The following is a 26,878-nucleotide window of genomic DNA, read 5'->3' on the forward strand; positions in this document are numbered from 1 at the left end:
TCTCTCTCTCTCTCTCTTTCTCTTGCTTGCCCTGCAGAAACAGATTCGGTCATCAGAATCAGAAATACTTAAATGATCCCCGACGGGAAACTCTTGTTACAGCTGCTCACTGTCACGTCAGTGCAAACAGAAATAGAAGTGGATATAGGCCTAAGTATAAAATTTAAATAAGTGTAAAGTACAAAGTGGATTTACCGGTTGATGATAAGTATGTATGGTATAATAATACAGTGTAATAATATAAGTAACATGTACTGTCAAGTTAAGTGTAGCTTATTAAGATGGTCATGAGACTATGGATATTGCACAGCAGTAATAGAAGTATGAATAAATATCAGTAAATAGGGAATATTAAACTGAAAACATAGTATACTGAACAGCAGTATTAAACAGAGAATATTGCACAATATTTCAAGTATTGTAGTGATGTTAATGGTCTAATGTCCAGTTTAATGACTTAGGGTCATACAGACTGACACTCAGAGGGAGGAGTTAAAGAGTTTGATGGCCACAGGCAGGAATGACTTCCTGTGGCGCTCTGTGGTGCTTTTTGGGGGGGTGAGTCTTTCACTGAAGGTACTCCTTTGTTTGACCAGCACGTCATGGAGCGGGTGGGAGACACTGTCCAAGATGGCGTGTAGTTTGGCCAGCATCCTCCTCTCTGACACCACTGCCAGAGAGTCCAGCTCCACCCCCACAATGTCACTGGCCTTACGGATCAGTTTGTTGAGTCTGTTAGCGTCCGCTACCCTCAGCCTGCTGCCCCAGCATGCAACAGCATGCAGGATAGCACTGGCCACCACAGACTCAATAGCAGGCTAATAGTAGGCTAATGGATGTAATAAGGATCGGACATGTAGATCCTCATGGACTCTATGTTGGATACAATTATCTAAAAGACAGCATGGGACGGTGTAGTCCCTCATTTGTCCAGGAGTGTTCTATCGTAGAAAAGGTTTCAGTCGTAGTCATCTGGACACTGTTTTCAGAATCAAGACGTTTCGGCTCCCATCCGGAAGTCATTCTCAATTGAGAATGACTTCCGGATGGGAGCCGAAACGTCAAAAGACAGCATGGATATTATTTTTCATTCAGTCGTGCATAAAGCCAGTTAAATCTGGCCTGGCTGCAGTGTGGTCGTCTTATTTTGAAACCAGTTATCCTTCATACCGTCTTGCATGTCCGGTGATAAATACCACTGTTCTATGGATGCCTTTAAACAAATGTCCATATGTTTTTCAGATGATTCTTGTACTTGAGATGTGTCTTCACTCGGAAGTTAAACCTGACCAGAGGTGTAGAGCCAGTAGTGTTATTTTGTATTTTAAACTTTACCAGTGACCCACCAGTGGGCCAGTCTAACTCATACTCTCCAGCCAGTGATCTCAAAGTTTCCAAAGGCATCAAATACAGTCAGACATGGAGTCTTGAGTTTGAATATTTCACTCAATGTCAACCTCATATAGCATCATGATAATGATAATAATGCCTATCATTATCATGATAATAATGCCTATCATTATCATGATAATGATAGGCTTTTAACCAGGACCAAGAGGTACGATCACACCTGTTTTAGCCTCTTTACTTTGGCTCCCTGTTTGTTTTAGGATTGATTTTAAGATCTTGTTGATTACTTTTAAGGCTCTTCATGGCCTGGCTCCAGATGACATTTTAGACCTTGTAATCCCTTATGAACCTTCATGTAGTTTGAGATCTTCGGACAGGGGTCTTCTGTCTGTTCCTGAGTCCAGGATGAAAATTAAGGGGGACTTTGCCATCAGGCCCCCGAGGCTCTGGAACAACTTGCCTGAAGAAATGAGGTTGTTTGTCAGTGTCTTCTTTTAAGTCTCTTCTCCAAACACATTTTTATCAGAAAGCTTATCCTGATTTTACCTGAACTGGCTGTTTATTTGATTGTTATTTATGTATTTTATGTATTTCCTTGCCACTGTCGCCAAGTGCTTGCTCATGGTGGGGTTTGTTGGGTCTCTGTAAATAATATTATAAAGAGTATGGTCTAGACCTGCTCTATAGGAAAAGTGCAATGAGATAACTTTTGTTATGAACTGGCGCTTTATAAATAAAATTTAATCGAAATGAATTTTATATTATTTTATATTTTATTTTTTTCAGTGTGGAAGAGGTTGATTTGAACCTTGAAGCTACTTAAGGGGACACAAACGGGGAGAACTTATACATCTTACACGTTTGGTGACAGTTGCAGCAAAATAATATCTGTGTAATGGTCTCACAAGCAAGACTGCAACATTTCCTACTTGTTACATTTCTGTGGTCATCATTAACAATAAGTCCTGTATGGACAGACACTCTATAGTAAAATAGAACTGAAAGTATCACCTTTTTTTCTTTTAGTCATACACTGAAAAGCACTGAGCTGCGGTTCTTTTGCATCAAGCTAAAGCCACACAAAACTAGCCAGGGTCCAGACTGCCCACAGCCATCTACAATCATCTTTCCACCCTCTACTCTCCTTCACACCCTCTTTCCATCCTCCCTCCATTTCCCCCCTCCACCATCTCCCTCCTTTGGTGACAGTTTGGTGACAATTGCAGCAAAATAATATCTGTGTAATGGTCTCACAAGCAAGACCGCAATATTTCCTACTTGTTACATTTCAGTCGTCAGTAACAATATGTCCTTTTTGGACACTCTATAGTAAAATAGAACTGAAAGTATCACTTTTTTTTTTTTAGTCACACACTGAAAAGCACTGAGCTGTGGTTCTTTTGCATCAAGCTAAAGCCACACAAAACTAACCAGGGTCCAGACTCTGAATCGCTGCCCACATCTGATTGGTTAGTGATTCAAATATAATCAGTAACCAGTGTATCAAATGATCACGAAATGGCAATTCAGTGTATCAGACTAACACAAAACTGTTTCTGAACTAGAAGAGACCAGGACATGGTCTGTGTGCACTGGATCTGTTTGGTTTTTCATTCTTTCAAAATCATTGTAAAAGTCCTGCATGCATAAAAAAGTCCTGAGGAGTCAGCTCCCTCAACTTCAGGCCTCAGCTCCTTCACAAACAGGAGCAGGGAAGAGAACTACAGAGAGTCAGCGCCTTCACAAGCTGGAGATACTGAGTCAAACATGTCCAGGGTGGTCTGACGACAGCGGCTTTGATTTGCCCCGTATGCTGCAGGAAACAGCAGGATTGGAAAACCTGGAAAACGTCTGCGTTTGGTAGGCGATGCCCCAAGCAGCCTTCGCATTTGTTGGAAAACTCACCTGTATTAACATCATAAGTCATTTACCAAGTGAAAATATCAAACATTCTCTGGTTGCAGCTGCTCTAGTGTCAGGCTGTCCTGCTCTTCTCTTCAGCACTTCACTGTAAATGAAACACTGTTGGGTTTTTGGAGTGTTTTGGACCCTGCTTGATTTTTGTGCCACTCTTTACACTGCTGTTCATTCACCTGCAAACCTCTGCAATTACACCACTGCAGCTGGCGCGCGCCTCTCGAGATGTGAAATATCCGTAGTCGCGCAGACTCCCGAGTGGATACTTATCAGTGATTGGCTTCTCGTCACCAGCTGATTACAACTGTTGTTCACACAGAGCTGCATTCTTTGGTCCAGTCAGTCTTAAACGTTGATGTTTCTTTATTTGACTGTTTGAAGGTCTACTGCGGGAAACATCAAGATGTCTGCTGGTTAAACTGTGGCATCAGAGTCTCAGTTCTGTCACAGAAACTACTCATAGTGAAAAACAAAAAAGCTAATATTAAAGGATTGTGTCTCTGCTGTTGTTTTTCTTTTTCTTACTTCTACGTGGGATAAACATGTCCTGAGTTTTGGCACTGATGTTCCCATCATGCATTGAGTGAAGCAAGCAGGAAGTATGTTGCCATGGAGCAGGTGGGTTTTTAGGCCCTATATTTATTTACATTGTGTTTAATCAGCACCATGAGAAGTCATGATGCATTAGCTACTGCAGTTAAGTTTGCTCCGTAACCATGAAAACAGACAACTACCAGTTGGATTAGTGTTAATACTGAAGAAAACATGTGAACATGATGATTACGAGGCGAGACGTTAGAGTCACAGTTAGAGCGACTTTAGCTTCAGTCATGTGACATATGGCCGAGTGAAACAGAACATGTGGACGGGGTTTAGTCACGAGACGGATTTAAATCAGAGCCTTCACCTGTGATTGGACATGTGGACTGTTTCAGATATGAGATAATGTCTTGAAAAGTAGGAACACACGATGCATATAAAGAATTTATGATTTACGATCATTTGACTGTTAACTAAACAGACATTTCTGCAATGAGGTTTGTTACCATTCAGACTTAAAGAAAATGAAGATGAGCAAATGTTCACACTGTGTATCTGTAAAGTATTTAAAGCACATTTATTTTGCTTCAAGAGTAGCAGAGAGGTTTTCCCCGTTCTGTATTCCCATTTCAGTTTTTTCTGTCAATGATCTCCTCAATGTTACTGAACACAGAAACACGGGACTCTCCTGGATAATGTAACGATCATACAGGTTTATGTTCTGACAACCGGTTTGAATTATTTCAGCTTTGTTTCTTGGAGGTTTTTTCCGTCAGTTTGGCGGACGGGTCAAAATACCCATGAGCCTCGGCCACCGTTGCTCTGGAGAGGAAGGTGTGAATCAGAGCTGTAGTGAATTCAAAACGCTTCGTTGTTGAATTCGTAAACAAACACATCGCTCAGCTGCTGAATTCATCCAAAACTGATCCAGAATCCAAAAGTGAATTCATTTAAGCTGTAGATAATAAATCAGTTTCCTTTTTAGCTTTAACCCACAATTAGCAGAATGTTTCTTGCCAATGAGCACTTTGGGAGTTGTAGTTGACTTCTCTCCTTCAGTTTTTATGTCCACAGGCTTCTTGTAGCTTTGACTTTTTATCAAAGAACCATTTTTTCCACCATATTTTCTAACACAGTTGTTCGTACGTCACCTGACATTGTCTATGGGGAAAATTAATTAATTTCTGGAACTAGGGGCACTGGCTAGCTACAGAAATTTTTTAAAAAAAGCTGTCAGAATGCTTCTGTTCTATGTGGGCATGGCCTCTTTTCGACCTCAGAGGCAACAGAACGGAACCAACTGTGATGCTGATTCTTGGATGCAGTATTAGAACTCTGCTGTCTGCCTGAACACCAGTAAGTTTAGCTCAGAACCCCAACAGAGTAACATTTCCTCACATCAACTACACTCAAGTGTCGTTTGCCAGTCTACAGAGACAATCTTCCACAGATTACTACAGTCTGCTAAAGACAACTACAGTCTGCTAAAGACATCTACAGTCTGCTAAAGACATCTACAGTCTGCTAAAGATAACTACAGTCTACTAAAGACATCTACAGTCTGCTAAAGACAACTACAATCTACTAAAGACATCTACAGTCTGCTAAAGACAACTACAGTCTGCTAAAGACAACTACAGTCTACTAAAGACATCTACAGTCTGCTAAAGACAACTACAATCTACTAAAGACATCTACAGTCTGCTAAAGACAACTACAGTCTACTAAAGACAACTACAGTCTGCTAAAGACAACTACAGTCTGCTAAAGACAACTACAGTCTACTAAAGACATCTACAGTCTGCTAAAGACAACTACAGTCTGCTACGGACAGAGCCATGGATAGAAGAAACGAGAACATCTCTATGCATGAGTCACAGATCTCTTCCCTCAAGCAAAGTCTCCAACTCCGGGAGGAGCAGGTGGATGTCACCCAGCACCAGAGCAAGTACGACAAGATAGCTGCAAGACTGGAGGATTTTAGAAACAAAAGAAAAAAACTCTCAGAGCAAAACGATCAGACGTTCAAGGCGACGTCAGAGAGCCAGAATAGCGTCCAGCAGCAGCTCCACCAGAGGGACAATGAAATCCTGGATCTGAGGAAGGAGAAGGAGGGTCTCTCTCAGAAGCTCACGGAGGCCAGAAAAAAGCTGTGGACTCAAAGAGCTGCACTTGTCCTGAGCGAGAGAGCTTGGCAGACAAAGTACGAGGAGAAGTTCAGGATGGAGCTGGCCGAGAAACAACAGACCTGGGAAGCCAGAGTACAACAGGTGGAGGAAGAGAATAAAGAACTGACCGAGAGAGAACAGATCTGGAAGACCATAGTAAAACAGATGGAGGAAGAGAATAAAGAACTGGCTGAGAAACAACAGAACTGGGAAGCCAGAGTAAAACAGGTGGAGGAAGAGAATAAAGAAATGACCGAGAGAGAACAAATCTGGAAGACCATAGTAAAACAGATGGAGGAAGAGAATAAAGAACTGGCTGAGAAACAACAGAGCTGGGAAGCCAGAGTACAACAGGTGGAGGAAGAGCATAAAGAACTGGAGGAGGAGGAGGACATCAAACAGAAAGAAAAGGCAGAGATGAAAAAGAAAGCAAAGGAGGAGGAGAAGCAGAAGAAGGAGATGAAAAAGAAAGCAAAGGAAGAAAAGGTGGAGATGAAAAGGAAAGAAAAGGAGGAGAAGAAGCAGAAAAAGGAGATGAAAAAGAAAGAAAAGGTGGAGATGAAAAAGAAAGAAAAGGAGGAGGAGAAGCAGAAGAAGGAGATGAAAAAGAAAGAAAAGGAAGAAAAGGTGGAGATGAAAAAGAAAGAAAAGGAGGAGAAGAAGCAGAAGGAGATGAAAAAGAAAGCAAAGGAAGAGAAGACGGAAAAGAAAAAGAAGAAGGGGTTTTTGAGCTGGATGCACAAGAAGAAGTGTGACAGCGACAATGAGGTGGAGGAGGCTGCTGGATGTTCGGCTCAGACTGGACAACAGTAGCTCCCTCTTCCTCCCCCCTTCACCTCCCCACCCTCTCTCCTCTGTCTCCCTCATGCCGACCCTCCCTCCATCTCCCTCACCCCCTCCCTCTTTCCACCCTCTACTCTCCTTCACACCCTCTTTCCATCCTCCCTCCATTTCCCCCCTCCACCATCTCCCTCACTCCCTCTGCCTTTACCCCCTCCACCCTCCTCTGTCTCCCTCACCCTCACCCCCATCTCCCACTACCCTCCACCCTCCCATCTTCTAAAGTTGAGGACAGCACAGTGGCTCAGTGATTAGCACTGCAGCCTCACAGATCATATTCAATCATATTCTGCATGTGTCTGCCTCTTTGAATAAAGATATACACTATAAATACAACATTATGACATTGTGGTTGGTATACAGTATAAGTACTGGTGTCTGTCATCAAATATTGCTTTTTTAAGTTATGATTTAAACAACACTATTTGTACAGGATCAACGTTACGTAATAAAAGATGTCGTTCCAAATGGTATTTTAGCCACTGGTAAATTACAGTTTAGGAGCATTTCTTACATTTTATATACGTAATGGCCAATATAATAAAAGTTAATAAACTTTAAGTAGGTCAGTTGTGTATAGCAGCACATCTTGCACATAGCCTGCATAAATTACCTGAATGACAATAACCAATACTTTGAGATGAATTACAGGGTCAGAAACTTGACTTCATGTGACCCCCTCGCGGCCCGGCCCCGTCGCGGTGTTGACGTGATGACGGTGAACTTGTTACGGTACAAATGAAAAGAGTCAGTAATTAAAAAGTTGCATGTTAATTGCTTAATCTATACACAAACATGGCTGTGTCAGTCATGTTGACATCATTCAAATTATTTTGCTCAGACATTCCTCCAGCAGGGGTTTGTCAAGTGTCAAAGGTCAAACTCTGGATTTGTTCTGTTCACTGTAGTTTTTATCAAACATACAAGAGGAAATAGTGCATTTGTTGGGAACTATTTTCAGTTGCGGATTAATCCACAATTTTGGTGCTCTAGTGAGTATTTGGGACAGCAGGACGGTGTATGTGGGAATAAGTCAAAATAAACTACAGTGTGTGTGTTCATTGTAATGAAGGAACATGTCACCCAGTGCGGTGTGGCTCATTGATATGTTTTAATAGTTTCTGGACAACAATGGAGCTGTATGGCACAGAGGAAGAAGATATACTGTATCTGTTGTGGGTAGTCAAGCCCAGGAACCAGGAGTAGGACCCAAATGCAGATGCACAGGCAGAGCTAGTGTAGTTTTAACCATTTAATGATAAACAAAAGGCTTACATGGAAATCAGGCAGGCAGTGGTCAAAATCGGGAAGGCAGTCCAAGAAAGGCAAACAAGTCCGACAAGGTGCAGGCAAAGTCCACCCAGGGTGGGTGGAGGGAGTCCGCAGGAGGGATTCAGGGGCCAAGCGGAAGACCTCAGGTGGATGGCCTGAGGGCTGGACAGAAGAGCAGAGCAGGTCTGGAGGGCGTCCAGGAGGCAGGGCCGAAGGGCAGAGCAGGTCCAGAAGTTCTTAAAAGATTCCAAATTGTTACCCCCTTATTCCATAACTTCACATCTTGTTCCCGAGTACCTACATATATGTAATGGTACTACAGCTGGAACACCGTTAGTACAAAAGATTACATCGTAACTCCAGAGTAATTTTATTTGTAACACTTCAACACTGCACAAGTCTGAAAAGGCAGCAGCACAAGGTCAAATTCACAGAGAAAAATATAAAATGCACGGCTTCTTTGCTAACAGTGCCTGAATAAAATGTATCACTGAATTGTTCATCTTTTGTACAGATGATTCAACCAGGAACGTTTCATGTCTGTCCAAGTCGTACAAGAGCTCCAACTGTCAGTCATCCCACATTGTCTATGGGAAAAATAAATTGGACTTTCACTTCCAGAACCACGGCCACCTAAAATAGCTCCTCCCACTTTGCAACTCTATGAGGTCACAATTTTTGTTTGTTAATATTTGCATCTTTACAAACTGTCCTTTACTACATTATCTTTGTTTGATGCTCAGTTCTAGTGTATTTCTTTACAGAATATTACAATTTACATTTTTCACTCTCTCTTGCTGCATTGTCTGTCTGTAAGAAGCTCTGTCGAAAATTGACATTTTATCCAGTTTTAAGCCAAATTTTTTACACTTCACGTTTAGACGTTTTATCCATATGTTGTAACTGAGCAAAGGATCTTAGACATCAGACGCTCGTATCCTCAGTTTTAAGTTTCTCAGTCGGGCTAACTTGGGATAACCTGCTGCAAGTGGATCTGCTGCTAGCATAAAGCTAACATGGGTTGTTTTTAGCTTGGGAGCTAGCTAGCAAATGGGGTCAGTAGATATTATCACTGCTGTTTCTCGCCATCACCACTAACACCACCAACCGGGAGCAAACCATGGCTATAGTACCTGTTTGCCGGAGGCTGATTCAACGCAGCAGGACCAGTCTTTTGGGCCTGTGCCGGTAAGTTTCATCCCAGTAGGACCTCCAGTGTGTTAATGCTTCAAGTCTACTTTCCGCTGTGGGCTCCCGTTGTGGAGCCCTCGCGGGTAAGTCTTGTCCTGTGTCGCTGCCTGCTTTAGTTTACTACACCAAAGACAGTAGCTTTTACCCCTGTCACGACTCCTTTTACTGGCCATAGCTGTTTCTCTTTCCCCAGTGACCACCACGAGAGCCCATAAATCATGCCACCACTCACCTCACCATCTGGATGCGACAGCTGTCTCCGCCTGACCCAGAAAATCTCTGAGCTGGAAGGGAGAATATCCATCCTGTACCAGATGCAAGATGGATCCTCGACTCCTTGATTACCATGGGCTGCGCTGTCACCTTCACCACAACCGCCGGAGAACTGGACTCGACTGTGCCATGTCTGGATGTCGCCATTGTCCAGGCTGCAGACCACTGGACCTAGCTGGGATCTAAGCCCAAAGCCCTGGTTAGCTCCACTCGTAGCCAGAAGGAGCTAACCAACAAATTTTCCATCCTTGACAAGCAGGACTTTACCCCACTTTTACACCCTGACACACACCCTGTCATGGTACAGTTGTAACCCTCCTAGTGTCTCTGCCTGTTTGTCCCTTGTTGGTTCCCCTCCTGTGTTTGTCTGTGTGTGTATGTGTGCTAGGGGGGTGCAGCCTCCGGTGAACCTCCAATCAGAACCTGACACACCTGCTACTCATCTGCTGCTACCCACCTGTTTCCCATCCACCAATCAAGACCATGCAGTATATCTACCCAGCTCTTCGCCAGACTTCGCCAGATCGTCCGTTAACTCAAGTGGTACTACTACCTTGGCCACATACCACCAGGCTACATTATTTAAGCTGTGCCTTTTAAATATGAGATCACTTACCAACAAAACTTTTATCCTAAATGATTTTATCACTTCCAGAGATCTTGATTTTATGTTTTTAACTGAGACATGGTTGAAGCCAAATGATTATTGCCAGCTTGCTGAACTATGTCCTCCAGATATGGAAGTTTTAGCGTGCCTAGACCCAGTGGCCGCTATAAATGTATTCAGCTATCTATCAATAATTTTATACTTCTTGACACGTGAATTCAAAACTTTACTTGAGAACCTAGACTTCACCCAGCATGTCACAGAGTCATGTGTCAGAGTCTAGTGATGTCAGAAGCATTACACATTGCTAATGTTTCTGTTATCGACTTCACATTCTCTGATCTATCTACTGAGATTGTAGCCTGAGTTGAGCGTGTATTTCGGAAAATACTGCACATAGTAGATAATGCCTTGTAAAATGTACATGTAAACCCATTAAGGCCAGGGGCTCTTCCACTTTGTAGAGAACTAATTGCCTGTTCAGTATCGCATTCTGAATAAGGGCTTTCCAGGGTAGCACGATAATCCTGGTTAAAAGTTGGAATATTCAAATTTTCCATAAAGGAGTCTATGTCAGAGGGAAAGTAGCATAAAATAGAAGTAAGTGAAATATATGTACCTCAAAATTGTACTTAAGTAAAGTACTTAGGTGAATGTACTTTGTTACTTTCCACCACTGGGTACAAAACAGCAGTGTGTGGGTGTTTATTTGTCTTGTTGTAAACTACAGTGATACCAAGAAAATTGAGCTTTTCCATTTTTACAAAACTCTGTAACTGTGCCTTTTCAGTTGCAGGACTATACTGTACCACTCCAGATAGATATCTGTTATTTGCATTAGATAAAATGCATCGTGATTTGTAATGTCATCCTTGCGTATTTTTATTTTCAGAATAGAGTAACAGATAGAAAACATAACTGAGCATGCCTGTGATCACAAATATATTGTTTGGTTTAGTGAATTATCCAAGTGTGATTCTGCTGATCTTTTTTTTTTTATCAATTATTTATAGAAAAAATGTTTCATGTTGACCATTTCAACGAACATGGTAATAATGTTAATAACTTATATTGTTCTGTTGTAAATTATGTATGTTACTTTCCACCACTGGGTACAAAACAGCAGTGTGTTTATTTGTCTTGTTGTAAACTACAGTGATACCAAGAAAATTGAGCTTTTCCATTTTTACAAAACTCTGTAACTGTGCCTTTTCAGTTGCAGGACTATACTGTACCACTCCAGATGGATGTCTGTTCTTTACATTAGATAAAATGCATCGTGATTTGTAATGTCATCCTTGCGTATTTTTATTTTGAGAATAGAGTAACAGATAGAAAACATAACTGAGCATGCCTGTGATCACAAATATATTGTTTGGTTTAGTGAATTTTCCAACTGTGATTCTGCTGATCATTATTTTTTTAATCAATTATTTATAGAAAAATGTTTCATGTTGACCGTTTCAACAAAAGTGGTAATAATGTTAATAACTTATATTGTTCTGTTGTAAATTATGTATGCATGAAAATGCATGACGCAAAAATGGAAATGGTGAGAAAATGAATAGCTTTCATTCTGAAACCATACATTTTTACTTGTCTGACACTTGGTTTGCTCCTTCATCACAGGCTGAACGGGAAGTAACATACAGTGCTGTAAAGCACGTGAGAAAACTCTTGACAAGGTAACCATTGTGTCCCTTTGCAGAGCAGTGTTGTCTGCAGAACAACGCTGTGCCATTACAGATGGCTACCTAATATTTCTGTTAGATCAAAATCACCCTCATATGCAATATTATCTTAACCATTATGTAGGATTTGATTTAGCATGACTGTGATCAAAATGTATTATAATAGTAGGTTTCAGGTTAAATTTGAATCTTTGTTCTTTCTTTCTTTAATTTTTGCTTCTGTTTTCTTATTGAAACTAAAGAGGAAGATGTTACATACAGTCTTTTGGCTTAAATAAATGTCTTTCTCCTGCATGTCTTCTTTTGTTTCCTTGTCTGTTGTTGGTTTCCATTTTTGAACAGATAGTGTCACGATGTGCAGTCTGCTGTTACACCGTCACCCCACAGTAGCTCTCTGACTAGCTATACAACATCTGAAAGAAACGGTGACCTGTTTGTGTGACAAGTACAACAAGCTGACAAGCTAGCAGTGTATAGTGCAGTTCTACGAGCAACATCAAGATAAAAGTAAAAAGGGCGAGACAATACTTGTTGGGATTTGCATCCTCATCTCCTCAAGCTGATGTATGTCTCCTCTGTGGGTTACTGAACACAGTTTTCCATTAAAGAATCGCTCATACTGGGAGGCTGTTTCAGATTATTTTATTTCACTTTGTGACAACACAAGCCCACAACATTTACACACCAGAAAAACATGTAACATGTCCAAGTGAAGAGAAAATAACCTCTACACACATCAGACAGTCTGTTATAACTCTGGATTCTGCCTGTTTATGAGAGATTAATACTAATCAACATGTATGCTGCTGTGTGTTCATGTCGTGCCGCTCTGCACCATCCAGACAATAACATGATTTCCTGAAGAAGCTGTTGTTGAGCTGTTGATGTCGTACTTCACTGTGATTGGCTCTGAGCAATGAGACCAGTGATGTGATTGGCTGAGAGTGTATTTATTAATCCCCACACCCACTAATCTATATGCCACGTCACCCATCTTTTTTTGCCCACATGTTTTGCACTTGTTGCACGTTGGCCTTGCACTATCAAAATAGGGCCCATTATGTGACTCCTGGAGGGGGCCCGACCTCCAGCCTGGGAACCACTGGACTAAATCACCTAACTGTATCATCTTTTTTTGCACTTTGACATGCCCACACGTTTTGCACTTGTTGCACGTTGCCCTTGCACTATTAAAATAGGGCCCATTATTTACACATTGTTGCATCTGTATTTATAAAGATTTAAGTAACATATAATGACATATTAGTCACAAGAGCCATTTTTCTGCAGAATAGGTACTGTTACTTTTGATGCTTTGGTGCTGAGCAGTAGGAACAGTAGATATTTAGAGCTATTTCAATGAAAACTGCTGCCTGCTGTGGCTGAAAATGACGCTGTGAGAGTGAACCAAAACAATGAAGTTGTGGGCCGGACAGCTAAACAGTGAGCTGAAACTCACTATAAAGCTCCATAAAGCCGAGGGGAGCAGCTGATTCTCTGATAATTCTCAGTAGGTTCATCACTTTGAGCGATAACTTTCGCATTGTCACATTGTTTTCACATTGTCATTTGAGACATTGTTATTATAAAAATATCGATTATAGTGCCTTTAAGAAAAATAGAAATTGTTTCTGGCTAATCCAATGGCCGCTGTCATGTTGAACAAATCACACTATGTACTGGGACTGCTGTCTTTTGTTTTATTATTTAATTTAGTTTCCACTGGACCTTGCACACAGTTTAAAATGAACTACATCCTGAAAGTATGCTCTAGTTGTATTCGCTCTGTCATCCAACTAGTGTAATGCAACTGCCGTACAGCTGGAGGAAGAGATGTGATGACCACTGCAATTGCGTATTTAGTAAAATGAGGAAGTAGAAAATCATTCTCACAGTGAGTTGTTCTGGTTGTTTTGTCTTACTCTGCTCACTCATCAACATGGATGTTCATCTCTGCGTTCTTCTCATCTTCACTGGACTCACAGGTCAGTCACAGGGGTCATTTTATAATTGTGTCTCCTTATGTGTGTGCTGCTTATGTCAGAAGATGATGTGACTATAAATAATTCTTTAAATATTAATTGGTGGAGTAATAACCTAATATCAGCTAATGTTTGCAGTAAAATGGTTTAATGGTTCTTGTTGCAGGAATTCACAGCATAACTACAGTCAGTGAAGTGTCAGTGAAGGCTGGGCGCTCCATCTCTATCCCATGTCTCTATCAGTCATATTACACACCCCATGTGAAATACTTGTGTGAAGGATATAATTGGTTGAGCTGCTCCTACGCAGTTAAAACAAATCAACCAAGCCGTCCAGGAAAGTTTTCAATCTCCGATGACAAACAGCAAAGAATCTTCACTGTGACAATTAATGATCTGACGGTTTCTAACAAACATTTCTGGTGTGCTGTGGAGATAAAGGACGGGCCAGATGACAGGAAGTTTTTTCAGCTGTCAGTCACCAGAGGTAAGAACCGTTAAAGCACCGTAAGTACATTTCAAATCCTTTGTGTCCTTTGTGAAGTTTTAACAATGTGAAGGAAAAACACTGAGGGGGGTCTTAAGTTTTCAGAATCCTCAGAATGTACCAATGTAATAAATGCTATTTGTTCTCCCTCAAGATGGCTTTGGACTCTTTGTGGATCATCAGGAGGTTACAGGATTTAATGGGGATGATGCAACCATCCATTGTCACTATACTATCTCTGGAGAAATGCAGTGGTGCAGGCTGGGAGGGCCGTGTGTGAAGAGGCCGTCTGGATCAATAGATGGAACAAGAGTGACCATCAACAAAAATGTCTCCAATGTTTTTACTGTGACTATGAGTGGACTGAGGGCAGAGAGCGGAGGCTGGTATTTATGTGCCAAAGGAAACCTACAGATGCCAGTGCATGTAACTGTTAAAGAGAGACCCAGCACTAGTAAGTACCATACTACTAACCACTAGTAAGTAAGTACAAATAAAATATTATAAAATTTTAAGTTATAATAATCTGCCACGTGCAGCCATTATAAAGGTTTGTATTTAATATAGAAGTGATATTAGTACCGTAAAACTTCAATTAAAAGCAGAGCCCCAATTAGATCCATTTTACTGGTCGGGTGTGGCTACACGTTTTGACAAATAAACGCAGGTCTCAGTTAGACGCCGGGACTGGTTTTTATAGAAGTTCTTTGGATCTATTAAACCTCTTAAAGCCCACCAGGTCGCCGCTTAAGCTAGTTCTAAGGTGCTTATATCGCGCATGCAAATATAAATGTTTAAATTTTTGTCAATATGGACATGCCAGACATCGTTAAATCAGTTACATTATTCAAATTTCAATCGTTCAGTTCATTTTACGGAAACCATGAGCACCAAAGTCATTCATTCAGATTTACCAGCATGGTAAACAAGAGAGACGAAAAAAAGTGGCGACTCCCTACCTTTGAATCAGTCATAAAGACTGACTATGTGTCCATTCCTCAATCATTTATATTCCTTTAGTCTAGTAAGTAGGGGTCCACCGATCAAAAGAATCAACGCGTTTTTTCCTAAAAATGTATTGTTTAATTGTTAACTTTGTTAAAATAGTTATATGAAGTCCATTGCTTTTGGAATTAAAGGCCTGTCCCAAAACAAGGCAGGTTGAGTTCAGTGACTGAAGCAAATGAAAGACCGGGCTATTAATTGAAGTTTTACGGTAATTACTGTGATATGTTTCTTATAATCATTGTGTTGTTTCCCATAGCAACACGTACAACAACAAGATGTTTAACCACCTTTTCATCCACTCCTGAACCTGTGGATCCCACTTCTGTCTTTGCATCTGAGGCATCTACCACAGTTCAGGCTGGCTACCACAGGTCAGTAGGCTTTGCATTCACATACAGTATTTAGAGTACGATGGCTAATTTATGGGCAAATGAAACAGTCCTTGAAAGGGAATCTCTATACATGTTTTCTTTACTGACATTATGTGACTTATGACTTATATGATAACTAAGGTTAATTGGCAATCACATTGTAGGATTTAGGATTAAACAAGAGCATTCGGTTTATCTTCGTACATTTGCATTGGTGTGCTTACAACTGTTGTTGCAGTGCTTCCATTTACCAGCTGAGTTTCATGATGCCTTTGAGTTTGTTGATCTTCATTGTGATGGTGGCCTCATTCATCTGGTTTATGTTGAAAAGACACAGTAAGTCTATTCTGAGCTTTCATGAATCCATTTCATCAATATGTTGAATATTTTAAATTGAAATGTAGACCCATGCAGCATTGTCATTGCACAATGAGAGTCAGTAACAGGAGTTTTTACTGTTTCACTTTTAGAGCAGACCAAAGCACAATCATCAGCTGCAACAGAGGTAACAGAGGTAAGACATGCTGATTCATACACAGAAGGCGATAATGATCCTCAGTGTAGAGGCAGAGCTGCTATCATGGTCATTTGTGTTTACACTGCAGTACTGGGCAATCATCAGGAGACACACGCACATCCATAAATTATTTGCAGGAGCTAGGTAACAATTATCTGCACAGAATGATGAAAAAATATCAGCACACTGCTGACTTATTCCCAATTCTTTTTTCTTACATGTAAATGACAACGTTTTGACCTGAGGAAGAACACGGAGTATTCAGTTCCTTTACTTAGTACAGTAAAAGTAACAATACCACCAAGTAAAAAATGTTTAGGTAAGGGTACAAAAGTATTATCATCAAAATGAACTTTAAGCATTCACAGTTATATTATTATGCATGATATTAGTTAATTATTATTACAGATGCATGCATATCTGCTGTGTAAGCAGCATCTTAATGTTGTAGCTGGTCGAGGTGGCGCTTACTTTAACTACTTGTCTTTTACTGTTGGGGAGGTTACTGCTATAACAATACATCATTTCATAAGATGTTTTGTATGCAAAATCTTGATCTGCAAAGTAACTACTAACTGAAGCTGTCAAATAAATGCAGTAAAAAGCACAATATTTGCCTGTGGAATATAGTGAAGTAGAGGAAGAAAGTAGCATAAAATAGAAGTAAGTGAAATATATGTACCTCAAAATTGTACTTAAGTAAAGTACTTAAATGTAAATGTAAATGTACTTTGTTACTTTCCACCACTGGGTACAAAACAGCAGTGTGTTTATTTGTCTTGTTGTAAACTACAGTGATACCAAGAAAATTGAGCTTTTCCATTTTTACAAAACTCTGTAACTGTGCCTTTTCAGCTGCAGGACTATACTGTACCACTCCAGATGGATGTCTGTTCTTTACATTAGATAAAATGCATCGTGATTTGTATTGTCATCCTTGCGTATTTTTATTTTGAGAATAGAGTAACAGATAGAAAACATAACTGAGCATGCCTGTGATCACAAATATATTGTTTGGTTTAGTGAATTTTCCAACTGTGATTCTGCTGATCATTATTTTTTTTAATCAATTATTTATAGAAAAAATGTTTCATGTTGACCGTTTCAACAAAAGTGGTAATAATGTTAATAACTTATATTGTTCTGTTGTAAATTATGTATGCATGAAAATGCATGACGCAAAATGGAAATGGTGAGAAAATGAATAGCTTTCATTCTGAAACCATACATTTTTACTCGTCTGACACTTGGTTTGCTCCTTCATCACAGGCTGAACGGGAAGTAACATACAGTGCTGTAAAGCACGTGAGAAAAACTCTTGACAAGGTAACCATTGTGTCCCTTTGCAGAGCAGTGTTGTCTGCAGAACAACGCTGTGCCATTACAGATGGCTACCTAATATTTCTGTTAGATCAAAATCACCCTCATATGCAATATTATCTTAACCATTATGTAGGATTTGATTTAGCATGACTGTGATCAAAAATGTGTATTATAATAGTAGGTTTCAGGTTCGAATTTGAATCTTTGTTTTTTGCTTCTGTTTTCTTACAGGTTGAGACTAAAGAGGAAGATGTTACATACAGCACATTGGCTCACCAATAAATTTATGTAAATGTTTTGTCTTTCTCCTGCATGTCTATCTTTTGTTTCCTTGTCTGTTGTTGGTTTCCATTTTTGAACAGATAGTGTCACGATGTGCAGTCTGCTGTTACACCGTCACCCCACAGTAGCTCTCTGACTAGCTATACAACATCTGAAAGAAACGGTGACCTGTTTGTGTGACAAGTACAAGCTAGCAGTGTATAGTGCAGTTCTACGAGCAACATCAAGATAAAAGTAAAAAGGGCGAGACAATACTTGTTGGGATTTGCATCCTCATCTCCTCAAGCTGATGTATGTCTCCTCTGTGGGTTACTGAACACAGTTTTCAATGGGACCAGTGATGTGATTGGCTGAGAGTGTATTTATGAATCCCCACACCCTCTAATCTATATGCCACGTCACCCATCTTTTTTTGCCCACACGTTTTGCACTTGTTGCACGTTGCCCTTGCACTATCAAAATAGGGCCCATTATGTGACTCCTGGAGGGGGCCCGACCTCCAGCCTGGGAACCACTGGACTAACTGTATATAAAGTGGGCAAAACTAGCTCCACCTCAACCCGCTACAACAGTAAAATGCTATTTACACATTGTTGCATCTGTATTTATAAAGATTTAAGTAACGTATAATTTTTCTGCAGAATAGGTACTGTTACTTTTGATGCTTTGATGCTGAGCAGTAGATATTTAGAGCTATTTCAATGAAAACTGCTGCCTGCTGTGGTGGGATGTTGATAGATGTAACGTTCTGTGGTTTCCATAAAGCAACACACTGTAGAAAATAAATTTGGTAAATTTAGAGACCAAGCCCAGTCTGACAATGTTAATACACTGTTATATTGCTAATTCTGTCTCTTTGTTCTTCCATTGTCATTGCCATGTTCCTTCTGTTCACCCGTGTGCCATTGTACTTTCTGCTGTTCTCGTTTGGTTGTGCAATAAATGTTTTAATGGCACAGAGTGTTCATTTTGAAATATTGCACCTTCCCTCTCCGTTTTGATCCCCCTCTGCATATTGCAAAAGAAACACTGACCAGTCTGTTTGTGTTTGACAAGGGCATTTTAAACTCTTTATCTGTTTTCATTAAAACAGCAATCTCTTCATTACACAGTCTTTTCATTCATAGCTACTATGAAAAATATTGATTAGTGGAGTTTTCACCTCCAAATAAAATCTGTAAGTACAAACATTTTTTATGAATGACGCCTATTATCCAGGGCATCTGCAATGCAAGTATCATGAGCTAATATTTAACACTTTTAAAATGTAGTGCAGACAAATCTCCTTTAGCAGTGATGAGGACTGCAGTGGATAGAGAATTGTCGTATGTTAGTGTAGTATGTGGACCCAAATGCAGACAACCAGGAAGCGGTATGAGGATGGCTACAGTGTTTATTGAGGTGAAGTGGCTTACAGACAGGTACAGGCTGACAGACCGGTAGGCAGACAGGCAACAAACAGGTAATAGGCAACAAACAGGTAATAGGCAAATAGGCAGATAAAGGTCCAGGTACAGGAAAAATGGGTTACCAGCTGCAGTGGTGGAAACAAGGAAGTGAGTCCAATGAGGCTAAACAAATCCAACAGGGAACTTGCAAAGTTCAAAGTCCAGAATCCAGACATGGTCCAAGGGAGACAAAGAATCCATACCAACAACTCACAAGAACAAAATGCCGGGAACTGGGCACAGGAACAAGGTACAAAGAAAAATGCACCTAACAGTGACACGGTGACACGGTGACACGGTCTCTCACACTCTCACTCTCACTCTCACTCTCTCACACACACTCTCACACACACTCTCACACACGCACACACACACACACACACAAAAGGAACAACAATGATCTGACAATGAACAAAGGAAAATACCTGGACTAAATACCCTAGGGGAGGTGAGACAACGAGACACAGGTACAAACAATCAAGGAGGGACCAACAATCAAAACTGGAGGGAAAGCAAACAAAAACAGGAAGCAAAACCCCAAGACACACAAAAAGAGGAACACACTACAACAGGAAATGACAAAACCTCAAACTATAACAAGAATTTGAGAGTTGAGAGAAATTACTGGAAATAAGAGAGAAACATAAAACAGAATATAACCTAGCATGTTGTTAGCTGGTTCTTGTAATGTAGTATATTGTTAGCTGATGTTAGCTGGTGATGTTATACACTGAAGTGCATGCTTTGTTGCTTGCTAGGGTGAGGAAGCTGAAAAGACTTGTTTGGTTTGTTTGGGTGGTTAGGGGCCGATCAGACAGAGATGCGTCGCAAGAAATGCGTCGCCAGCAAAACCATTGTTTTTCTATGGTACGACGCATCTGGCTCGCTGCGTTTTTCTTGCGGTTTTTTAGACACACATAAAACTTTAAATATTCTCAACTTTTCAGCACAAGGCGCGGAGTCGCACCGCTTGTCAATGTCACCCTTGGCCCAGGCAGCCAGTCAAATCAAGCAAGAGGCGAGCTTTAGTACTTTCTTCCTTTTTTGATGCCAGTAGATGTGATAGGAACGGTGGGACAACGGCTAATGATGAGAGGTTGATATTAGCAGTATTTAATTACAATGAACTATATAATTCAAGTCACCCCATTATTCAAATACAAATGGTGAACATATGCATGGAGTTTCTTAAGTAGCAAATCTCTCTGAGTATAATCTAGTTAGCTGGTGGACTGTGAGAAAGCTACGGAGCGATGCGTCTCTGTCTGATCGGCTACCTGGCTAAATTTGTGCATTTGTTGAGCTTGCTAGCTTAAGAGAGGCAAGAGGCATCAATAAAGTATTTCTGATTGGCTGAAAGATGAGCGGGGACATCACCACTGTTGAAATTATTAAATAAAAAGTGACGTGAAATAAAAGTATGGGAGCAAATAAGAGACACAAGAGAAGTATTTGAATTTGAACAGCCACATAATATTGAAATTAAAACACAACTGAATTTTGAACTTTAAATCTTTTAATCTGATATTATTTGTTCTGAATTCACCTCTGAAATTTAAATGTGAAATTTCTTGATTTGCAATTCCAAAAGCTGATCCAAAATTCAAGTTTCAGAATTTCTAAAAAATAGATTTAGGTTGCTCAGATTTGATTGGTCAAATTCAGATCCAAAAATTCAAGTCGAAAACAGCAACATCCGGGCTGCCCAGGACAGGATAGGCAATCGAGCCTGAATGCAATCGAACCAACTTCCAGCCTATCAGAGCACGGTCTGTCAGTCATGTGATCCAAGAAAGCGGCGCAAAAGTTGTAGCAAAGATGACTACCAGGGAGAATGACGGGGCTCTGGTACATCTTCCGGTTTGTGCTGTTTATTTACTATCAAACTCAGGGTTTGACAGAAGCACTGGCCCGGGGGTGGCTTAGGAGTAGGTTTGGAACACTGAGCTCTGGTTTTGGAACCCCAGGGTGTCATATACTATGATATATAGAGGAAAACGCGTCTAGCATTGACTTTGGCTATATGCTGGAGTGGTGGTCCCGGGTAATTAAGGTTCAGACATAACTTTACTTTTCGTGTCCATGGACAGTTGCGGACTTGTACCGGTTTTGACAAAACAAAACTATGCAGGTTCATGGTAGGGTAGCCAACGAGTGACACTGAATTAATATATAGCGTTAGCTAGTCAGATTGACTGTGATGTTATTGTGGTAAGGAAAACTGAGTGATGTAGCCTTTGCCTTGTTGCCAGTAGGCTCCAAAGTTAGCATTAACATAACGTTACTGTAGGCTGGTGAACAATCCCACCTAATGCTTTTCAGAGTAGGAAACATCACGCCAGAATAAGAAGTGATTCACCTTAGCAAATTGGGTGTCATAGTAATGAATGAGCAAAAAGTTGGGGATTTAAAAAAAATCATTATTTGTGGGTAGTAATATCGTTATGAATTTTCAGTGGTTCAAACCATCACTTAAAGGTGGGGTATGCGATTCTAATCCAATACATGTCTTTTTGTCAAATTCAATGAATATCTCCTGACGGTCCGCTAGCTGTCTGTATACACAGCCGGGCTCTGTAAATGGGAAATAAACAAAGTGACACAACACTATTCCAGCCATTCCAGCCATGATTTGTGTGTCAGGTAACGTTAAATGACTTGCCCGTGGACATTCAGTTTACTTTCTAGTTTGCCAAGATATGCTGTTGTTGTGATGTTAGCTATAGTAGCAGGAGAGTTGTGAGTATCGCTGTCTGGAGCTGCTGTGCTGGCTCTGGGAAACAACTCGTCCTCTCTGGCTGTTAGCTTCGCAGCAGCAACTGTAGGGACAGTTTGCTAACCCACAACCTAGCTAACGTTAGTTACATTACTTGCTGTGTCATTGTTCACTCTATATCATGGTATTTGTCATGGCATTGGATTTCTCCAGAATCGCATACCTCACCTTTAACAGAAAAATAACTATAAGATAAAACTTTAACATTATTTATTCTGAGGGAAATTGCTGTGCAGCAGTTGCAATACAAAGTTGGAAGAGTGCAAATATACAAAAGACTAAGATAATATAACAGTCGGTGCAAAATATAAAAAAACTAGATAACAGTAAGGTCCAATCTAAATATATACAATATGTACAATGCTAAAAGCAGCTTACCAGTATGGATCATAGATTGTATATAAAGATGGACGACGCTTCTCTATTTCCTCCCACTGTACAAAATATCCCCGATATGGGCGCTGTCATCTTGCGCTCGTGACGTCAGTTGGAGCTAGAGTCTGCGCAGTACACATGGGGGTTGGGGCCGCGGTATCGAGGTCCCGCCCATACACCTGGCCGACTCAATCGCGAGCAGAGCTCAGCTGTCAATCATGACATGAAACCTCCTTTTCATAGCATCAAATAACTAATTAAAACCAAACTTATCAGAAAAACCAACACTTGAAAATACATCAGCGTGATGAGAACTAGCTAAAATGACAAAAACCATTTTTCGGAAAAATCTATTTGACGTGTACTTTGACTTTTTAGTTTGGCCCATGTCCCATCCGCTAACATGGAGGGGGCAGGGTTTATGACCTATACTGCAGCCAGCCACCGGGGGGCGATCAAGATGTTTTGGCTTCCCTATTGGGGAGCTGTCATGTCGTCCATCTTTACATACAGCCAGTGGTATGGATGATAAATATGGTAGGGTTGCATAAAAATATGTTTGTACAGTGTCCAATCTGAGGTAGTTAGTTTAAGAGTTTTAACCGTGCGTGGTTAATACAGAATATTCATGATTATGTCCATGATATTTCCTTTACCCATTGTTGACCCGTTTTGTCCCGTGACTCAGTTGTGAGGAGCTGAGTTGTAATGATAAAACTCCAATGTGATACTCCAATATGATAATAGCCCTTGCATTAGGGAAAAAAATTATTCATTCAGTTTTAGGTCCAGGGGCTTTAATGCTTGGGCCAGTGAATTTGATAGGTTGATAGAAAATCTTGCTGAATGTCAAGCCCTGAAACCGCATTTAAATTCTTGGGGGAATAATAGGAGTTGATGTGCAATTATGTTGCAGCTGATTTGCTCTTGTCACGCTGGGGGCCCATGTAGAGACGTTAGAAAGGGCTAGTCAAAATAATGCAACTATTGTGTTGTATAAACTAGCTAGCTACAAATTAATGTTAACAGCAAGGAAAGTCTGGTTGTTCAGATGAACAGGTTGTTTAGGTCAGTGGTTCTCAACCTTTTTAGTCTCGTGACCCCTTAAAATGAAGTGATGCCCACGTGCGACCACCGTTACAGGTATGCATATGCAGTTCAACCAGATAATGCTTTTCAGGAAATGTTTTATTTGATTCATTTTCAAAGAGCTTCCCCTCGGGGATCAATAAAGTATTTCTGATTCTGATTAATCAGAGGAGGCCTAGAGGCTGAAAAATATTCAGTATTTCATACTGCAAAAACAGCAACAATTAGAGGAGGTTTGTTTTTTAAGTAAAATTAACCAAATGAATGTATTCATCTAGCCATTAATATTATAATTTAAGGTTAACTGGTTAACTATAAACGTATATATGTATATATATGTAACTCCTTTCCAACTAACCAATGAAGTATTCAGTGGCATGCCTAAAGCAATGTGCCAGAAGTGTGGAGGAACATTCCACTGCAGCTCCCGATGGAACACATCAAGTCCTGCAACATCATTGATGTTGACAATGATGATAACCTGGCTAATGTGGAGGATGACAGTGAGCATGGTTAGAGACAATGTAAGAATGAAATGAAATTCCTGATTAGGGCAAATGGTTTGTTGGAAAACACAAAGTAATAATTAACGCAGTGGTTCTTGCTAAATTCACCACCAGTTCAGGTACATGCTGCTTTGTGTGGGGAAAGGTACAGTATATACTGTAATTAATTTTTATTGTATGTACTTACCGGCAGATGTAAAACATTAAAGCAGTTATACAAATAGGATAGAGGCATATAAAATTGTGAATGTGGGCAGTGAAGGAAATGAGGTGTTGCATAGGAGTACGGACATTGAAGAGCAAGCGGCAACGCCTGCCAGGGTTAGCAGGGCAAGAATGTTATGGAGGGTAAACCGTGGTGGTGCAATGCAGTAAAGATTCGCATGCCACATGGCATAGCCTACATTTTATCCGATCATGCAAAACATTATTACACAGTGCTACTTTGGTAAATAGCATAGCAGTTATCTATTACAACAGATTTTAACATACTTTACTTTTATAAATGTGTATCCTTGCTAAGGGATACAGTCAACTACTCTTTCCAAAAGTTGCAGATTAAAAGTCAGTCAGTGCTCAGCAGTCTTGTTCCTCTTGCATAATTTAGAGCTATGCAATGCCATTGATATTTAACACTGAAGACAAATTTGATTGATCGTAATGGATTTTCACTCAGCACTGAGGTACCAGAGTGGTTCTCTCATTGACTCACATTCTTAATTTAATGCATGAATTGTTAATGTTAGTTTGTGTATGCCTTAGCAAGGCTCATTTGAATCTACATGCAAAATGTATTTTTCAGAGCTTGCTGTCTTTACAGGCAAGCCTTACATGAAAGCGTGGTCTTAGAAATTGGTTACATTTTCATTTGATCTCTTACTAGAGTGGCTCACCATACAAGAACCTACCAAGGCCATGTCTCAGTTTCATGGATTCTATTCTCAGCATTCAGGAAAAGAAAGATCCCTTACTTCTCAGCATGGATATTAGAATAAGCCCTGCTGAACAGGATGCTGCACTCTTCTGTTTTTATAAGAAACAGAATGTGGACTGGGTATGACCCCTGAATTGCAAACTTAAAGGTAACTTCAATTACATGTCACACGAATCAAGGACTACTTGAAGTATTGCTTTTACTATATCAAACCCTGCATTGTGTTACAGGTGATGCAGCCATTGGAGAGGGTATAAGTCGCTTTTTCTTGCACTGACAAGCTGAAGTCTGGGTTTTGCATCAACTTTGGTATGTAGACTGCAGCTATGTGTAAGATGACTTGTCAGTAGCAAGTGTTATTTTATTAAATTCTTGTGGTTAAAAGAATAATCTTTTAACCACAAGAATTTAATAAAATAAATACTGTAATTTTGTTATGTTTTTTATGTTTGTTTGCTTGACCCTGAAAGGTTATAGCAAATACTGTATATATAAAAAAAAATTAAATCCCATTTATAATCCACTGTGTTTGCACTGAATGGTTGTGTTTAATTTAGTATTTTACATTTTGTTTGTCTAAAATTATACATTTCTTATACAGCAAACGCTGATTTTACACTGATCTTTGATGGAGAGCCAGGCCATTTAGTGCCCTCAGCCTCTCACTTTCTTGTGGAAAGTGAAATGTTCATGTTCATCATGGCAGGAAGAATGGTGGGGCACTCCTTCATTCATGAAGGACAATGCCTGTCAGGGCTTAGCCCTGCTGTTGTTCATGTCCTGCTTGGAGGAAGTCCTGAAACTGCAATTGTAACACTAGAGGACTGTCCAGACCTGGACATCCAGGAAACAATCAGGCTTCTACACCCGTTCTGTAATGTCCGTCTTCACACATCTTTTCTTTCTATTTCCTCTTTTACTTCCCTCTGTGTCTTTAAGCTGGAAGGGGACTCCGACTCTCTGATAAAAGAATAAAAGAAGTGTGGAGGAATTGGCCTACACCTGGGACTTCCCTTGCCTAGCTGGAAATAACCGAAGATGGCTTTTTGAGAAGATGTTGGTCCATGCTGTGCGCGAAATTTAAGGAAATGGTGACATGTTTGCAGAACTTAATCTCTTCCTCAGAACTTGCTTTGGGATAAAGAATGACATAATGTGTTCCACCTTCTGTCCATTATTGTCATTAAGACAAATGAAGCAGTTCAGACGTGGTCTTAAAGAGACACTAATGTGGGCATAGCTGACCCAACGACCTGACACAGCGGCCCTGCTTCTTCCTGAAGTGCGAGCAGTGGATGTTGTTGTGAGCAGTTTCATGTAGGGACCATGGTAGAAAGAAAATAGTTCCTACATGAAACTGCTCACAACAACCGCTTTGAGCACCACAAGCGCCAATCTAGTGCCACATAGTCATTATATTCGAGAGAAGGCAGACATCTCTACGGCCGATATCTCCAACGCTCAGAAACTCACACCAAAACAATCGAGATTGATAAACAGCACTACAGGTAAGAGGGAAAATATGCATTTTTCATTTTCAGGTGAACTGTCCCTTTAAGACATATTCTTTCACACCAGAGTCCGGTTACCATATCCCCTAGTACAATGTCATTATTTTGATGTTATAGGTAATTGTAAACATTTTTCATATTAGAAAATGATGATTTAGTTAATGTGCCAGTAGAAGACTGCTAAGTATTTGTGAAGGGAAACTTTGATACTTTTCAACGTTATTTGTACGCTTTTCACATACTGTACCTCATAATGACCCTGAATTTGTCTTAGTGCTCTGGGGGTTTGTAACCAGTTTTCCAAAGTGACATTTGGTGACTTTGATGTATCCGGTGGTCAATGAATAACCACAATAGAGCACAAAAGTCAGACCAAATGTATGATGTAAGAAGCCATGATAAAGTGGCAAAATGATTAGT

At 40.3% G+C, this 26,878-nt stretch overlaps 2 protein-coding genes and 1 long non-coding RNA gene across 4 annotated transcripts; 2 read left to right on the forward strand and 1 right to left on the reverse strand.

The window, feature by feature from the left end:
* Positions 1 to 5,152: 5,152 nt before the first annotated feature.
* LOC122867629 (golgin subfamily A member 6-like protein 22) lies at positions 5,153 to 6,518 on the forward strand (the record flags this gene model as incomplete). Its single annotated transcript, XM_044178649.1, has 1 exon — positions 5,153 to 6,518. A coding segment is annotated over exon 1 (873 nt), but the record flags the coding sequence as incomplete, so codon positions are not given.
* Positions 6,519 to 8,052: 1,534 nt separating this feature from the next.
* Positions 8,053 to 11,560, reverse strand: LOC122868023. The gene is made up of 2 exons (XR_006376034.1): positions 9,511 to 11,560; positions 8,053 to 8,323 (listed from the first exon to the last, which is right to left on the reverse strand). It is a non-coding gene; the product is annotated as an uncharacterized LOC122868023 (long non-coding RNA).
* Positions 11,561 to 13,765: 2,205 nt separating this feature from the next.
* LOC122868022 lies at positions 13,766 to 18,775 on the forward strand. 2 transcript variants are annotated; one of them, XM_044179549.1, is made up of 8 exons: positions 13,766 to 13,834; positions 13,998 to 14,318; positions 14,473 to 14,772; positions 15,583 to 15,697; positions 15,936 to 16,033; positions 16,168 to 16,211; positions 17,484 to 17,540; positions 17,769 to 18,775. In XM_044179549.1, the coding sequence occupies exons 1-8, from the start codon at positions 13,789 to 13,791 to the stop codon at positions 17,817 to 17,819; spliced, it is 1,032 nt and encodes a 343-aa protein (XP_044035484.1). In that variant the 5' UTR covers positions 13,766 to 13,788; the 3' UTR covers positions 17,820 to 18,775. The 2 variants fall into 2 exon arrangements, with proteins under 2 accessions (XP_044035484.1, XP_044035482.1); XM_044179547.1 differs by lacking the exon at positions 17,769 to 18,775 and having other exon boundaries at positions 17,484 to 17,715.
* The last annotated feature ends 8,103 nt before the right edge of the window (positions 18,776 to 26,878 follow it).

The sequence above is a fragment of the Siniperca chuatsi genome, linkage group LG20, assembly GCF_020085105.1.
Source record: "Siniperca chuatsi isolate FFG_IHB_CAS linkage group LG20, ASM2008510v1, whole genome shotgun sequence".
Lineage (NCBI taxonomy): Eukaryota > Metazoa > Chordata > Actinopteri > Centrarchiformes > Sinipercidae > Siniperca > Siniperca chuatsi.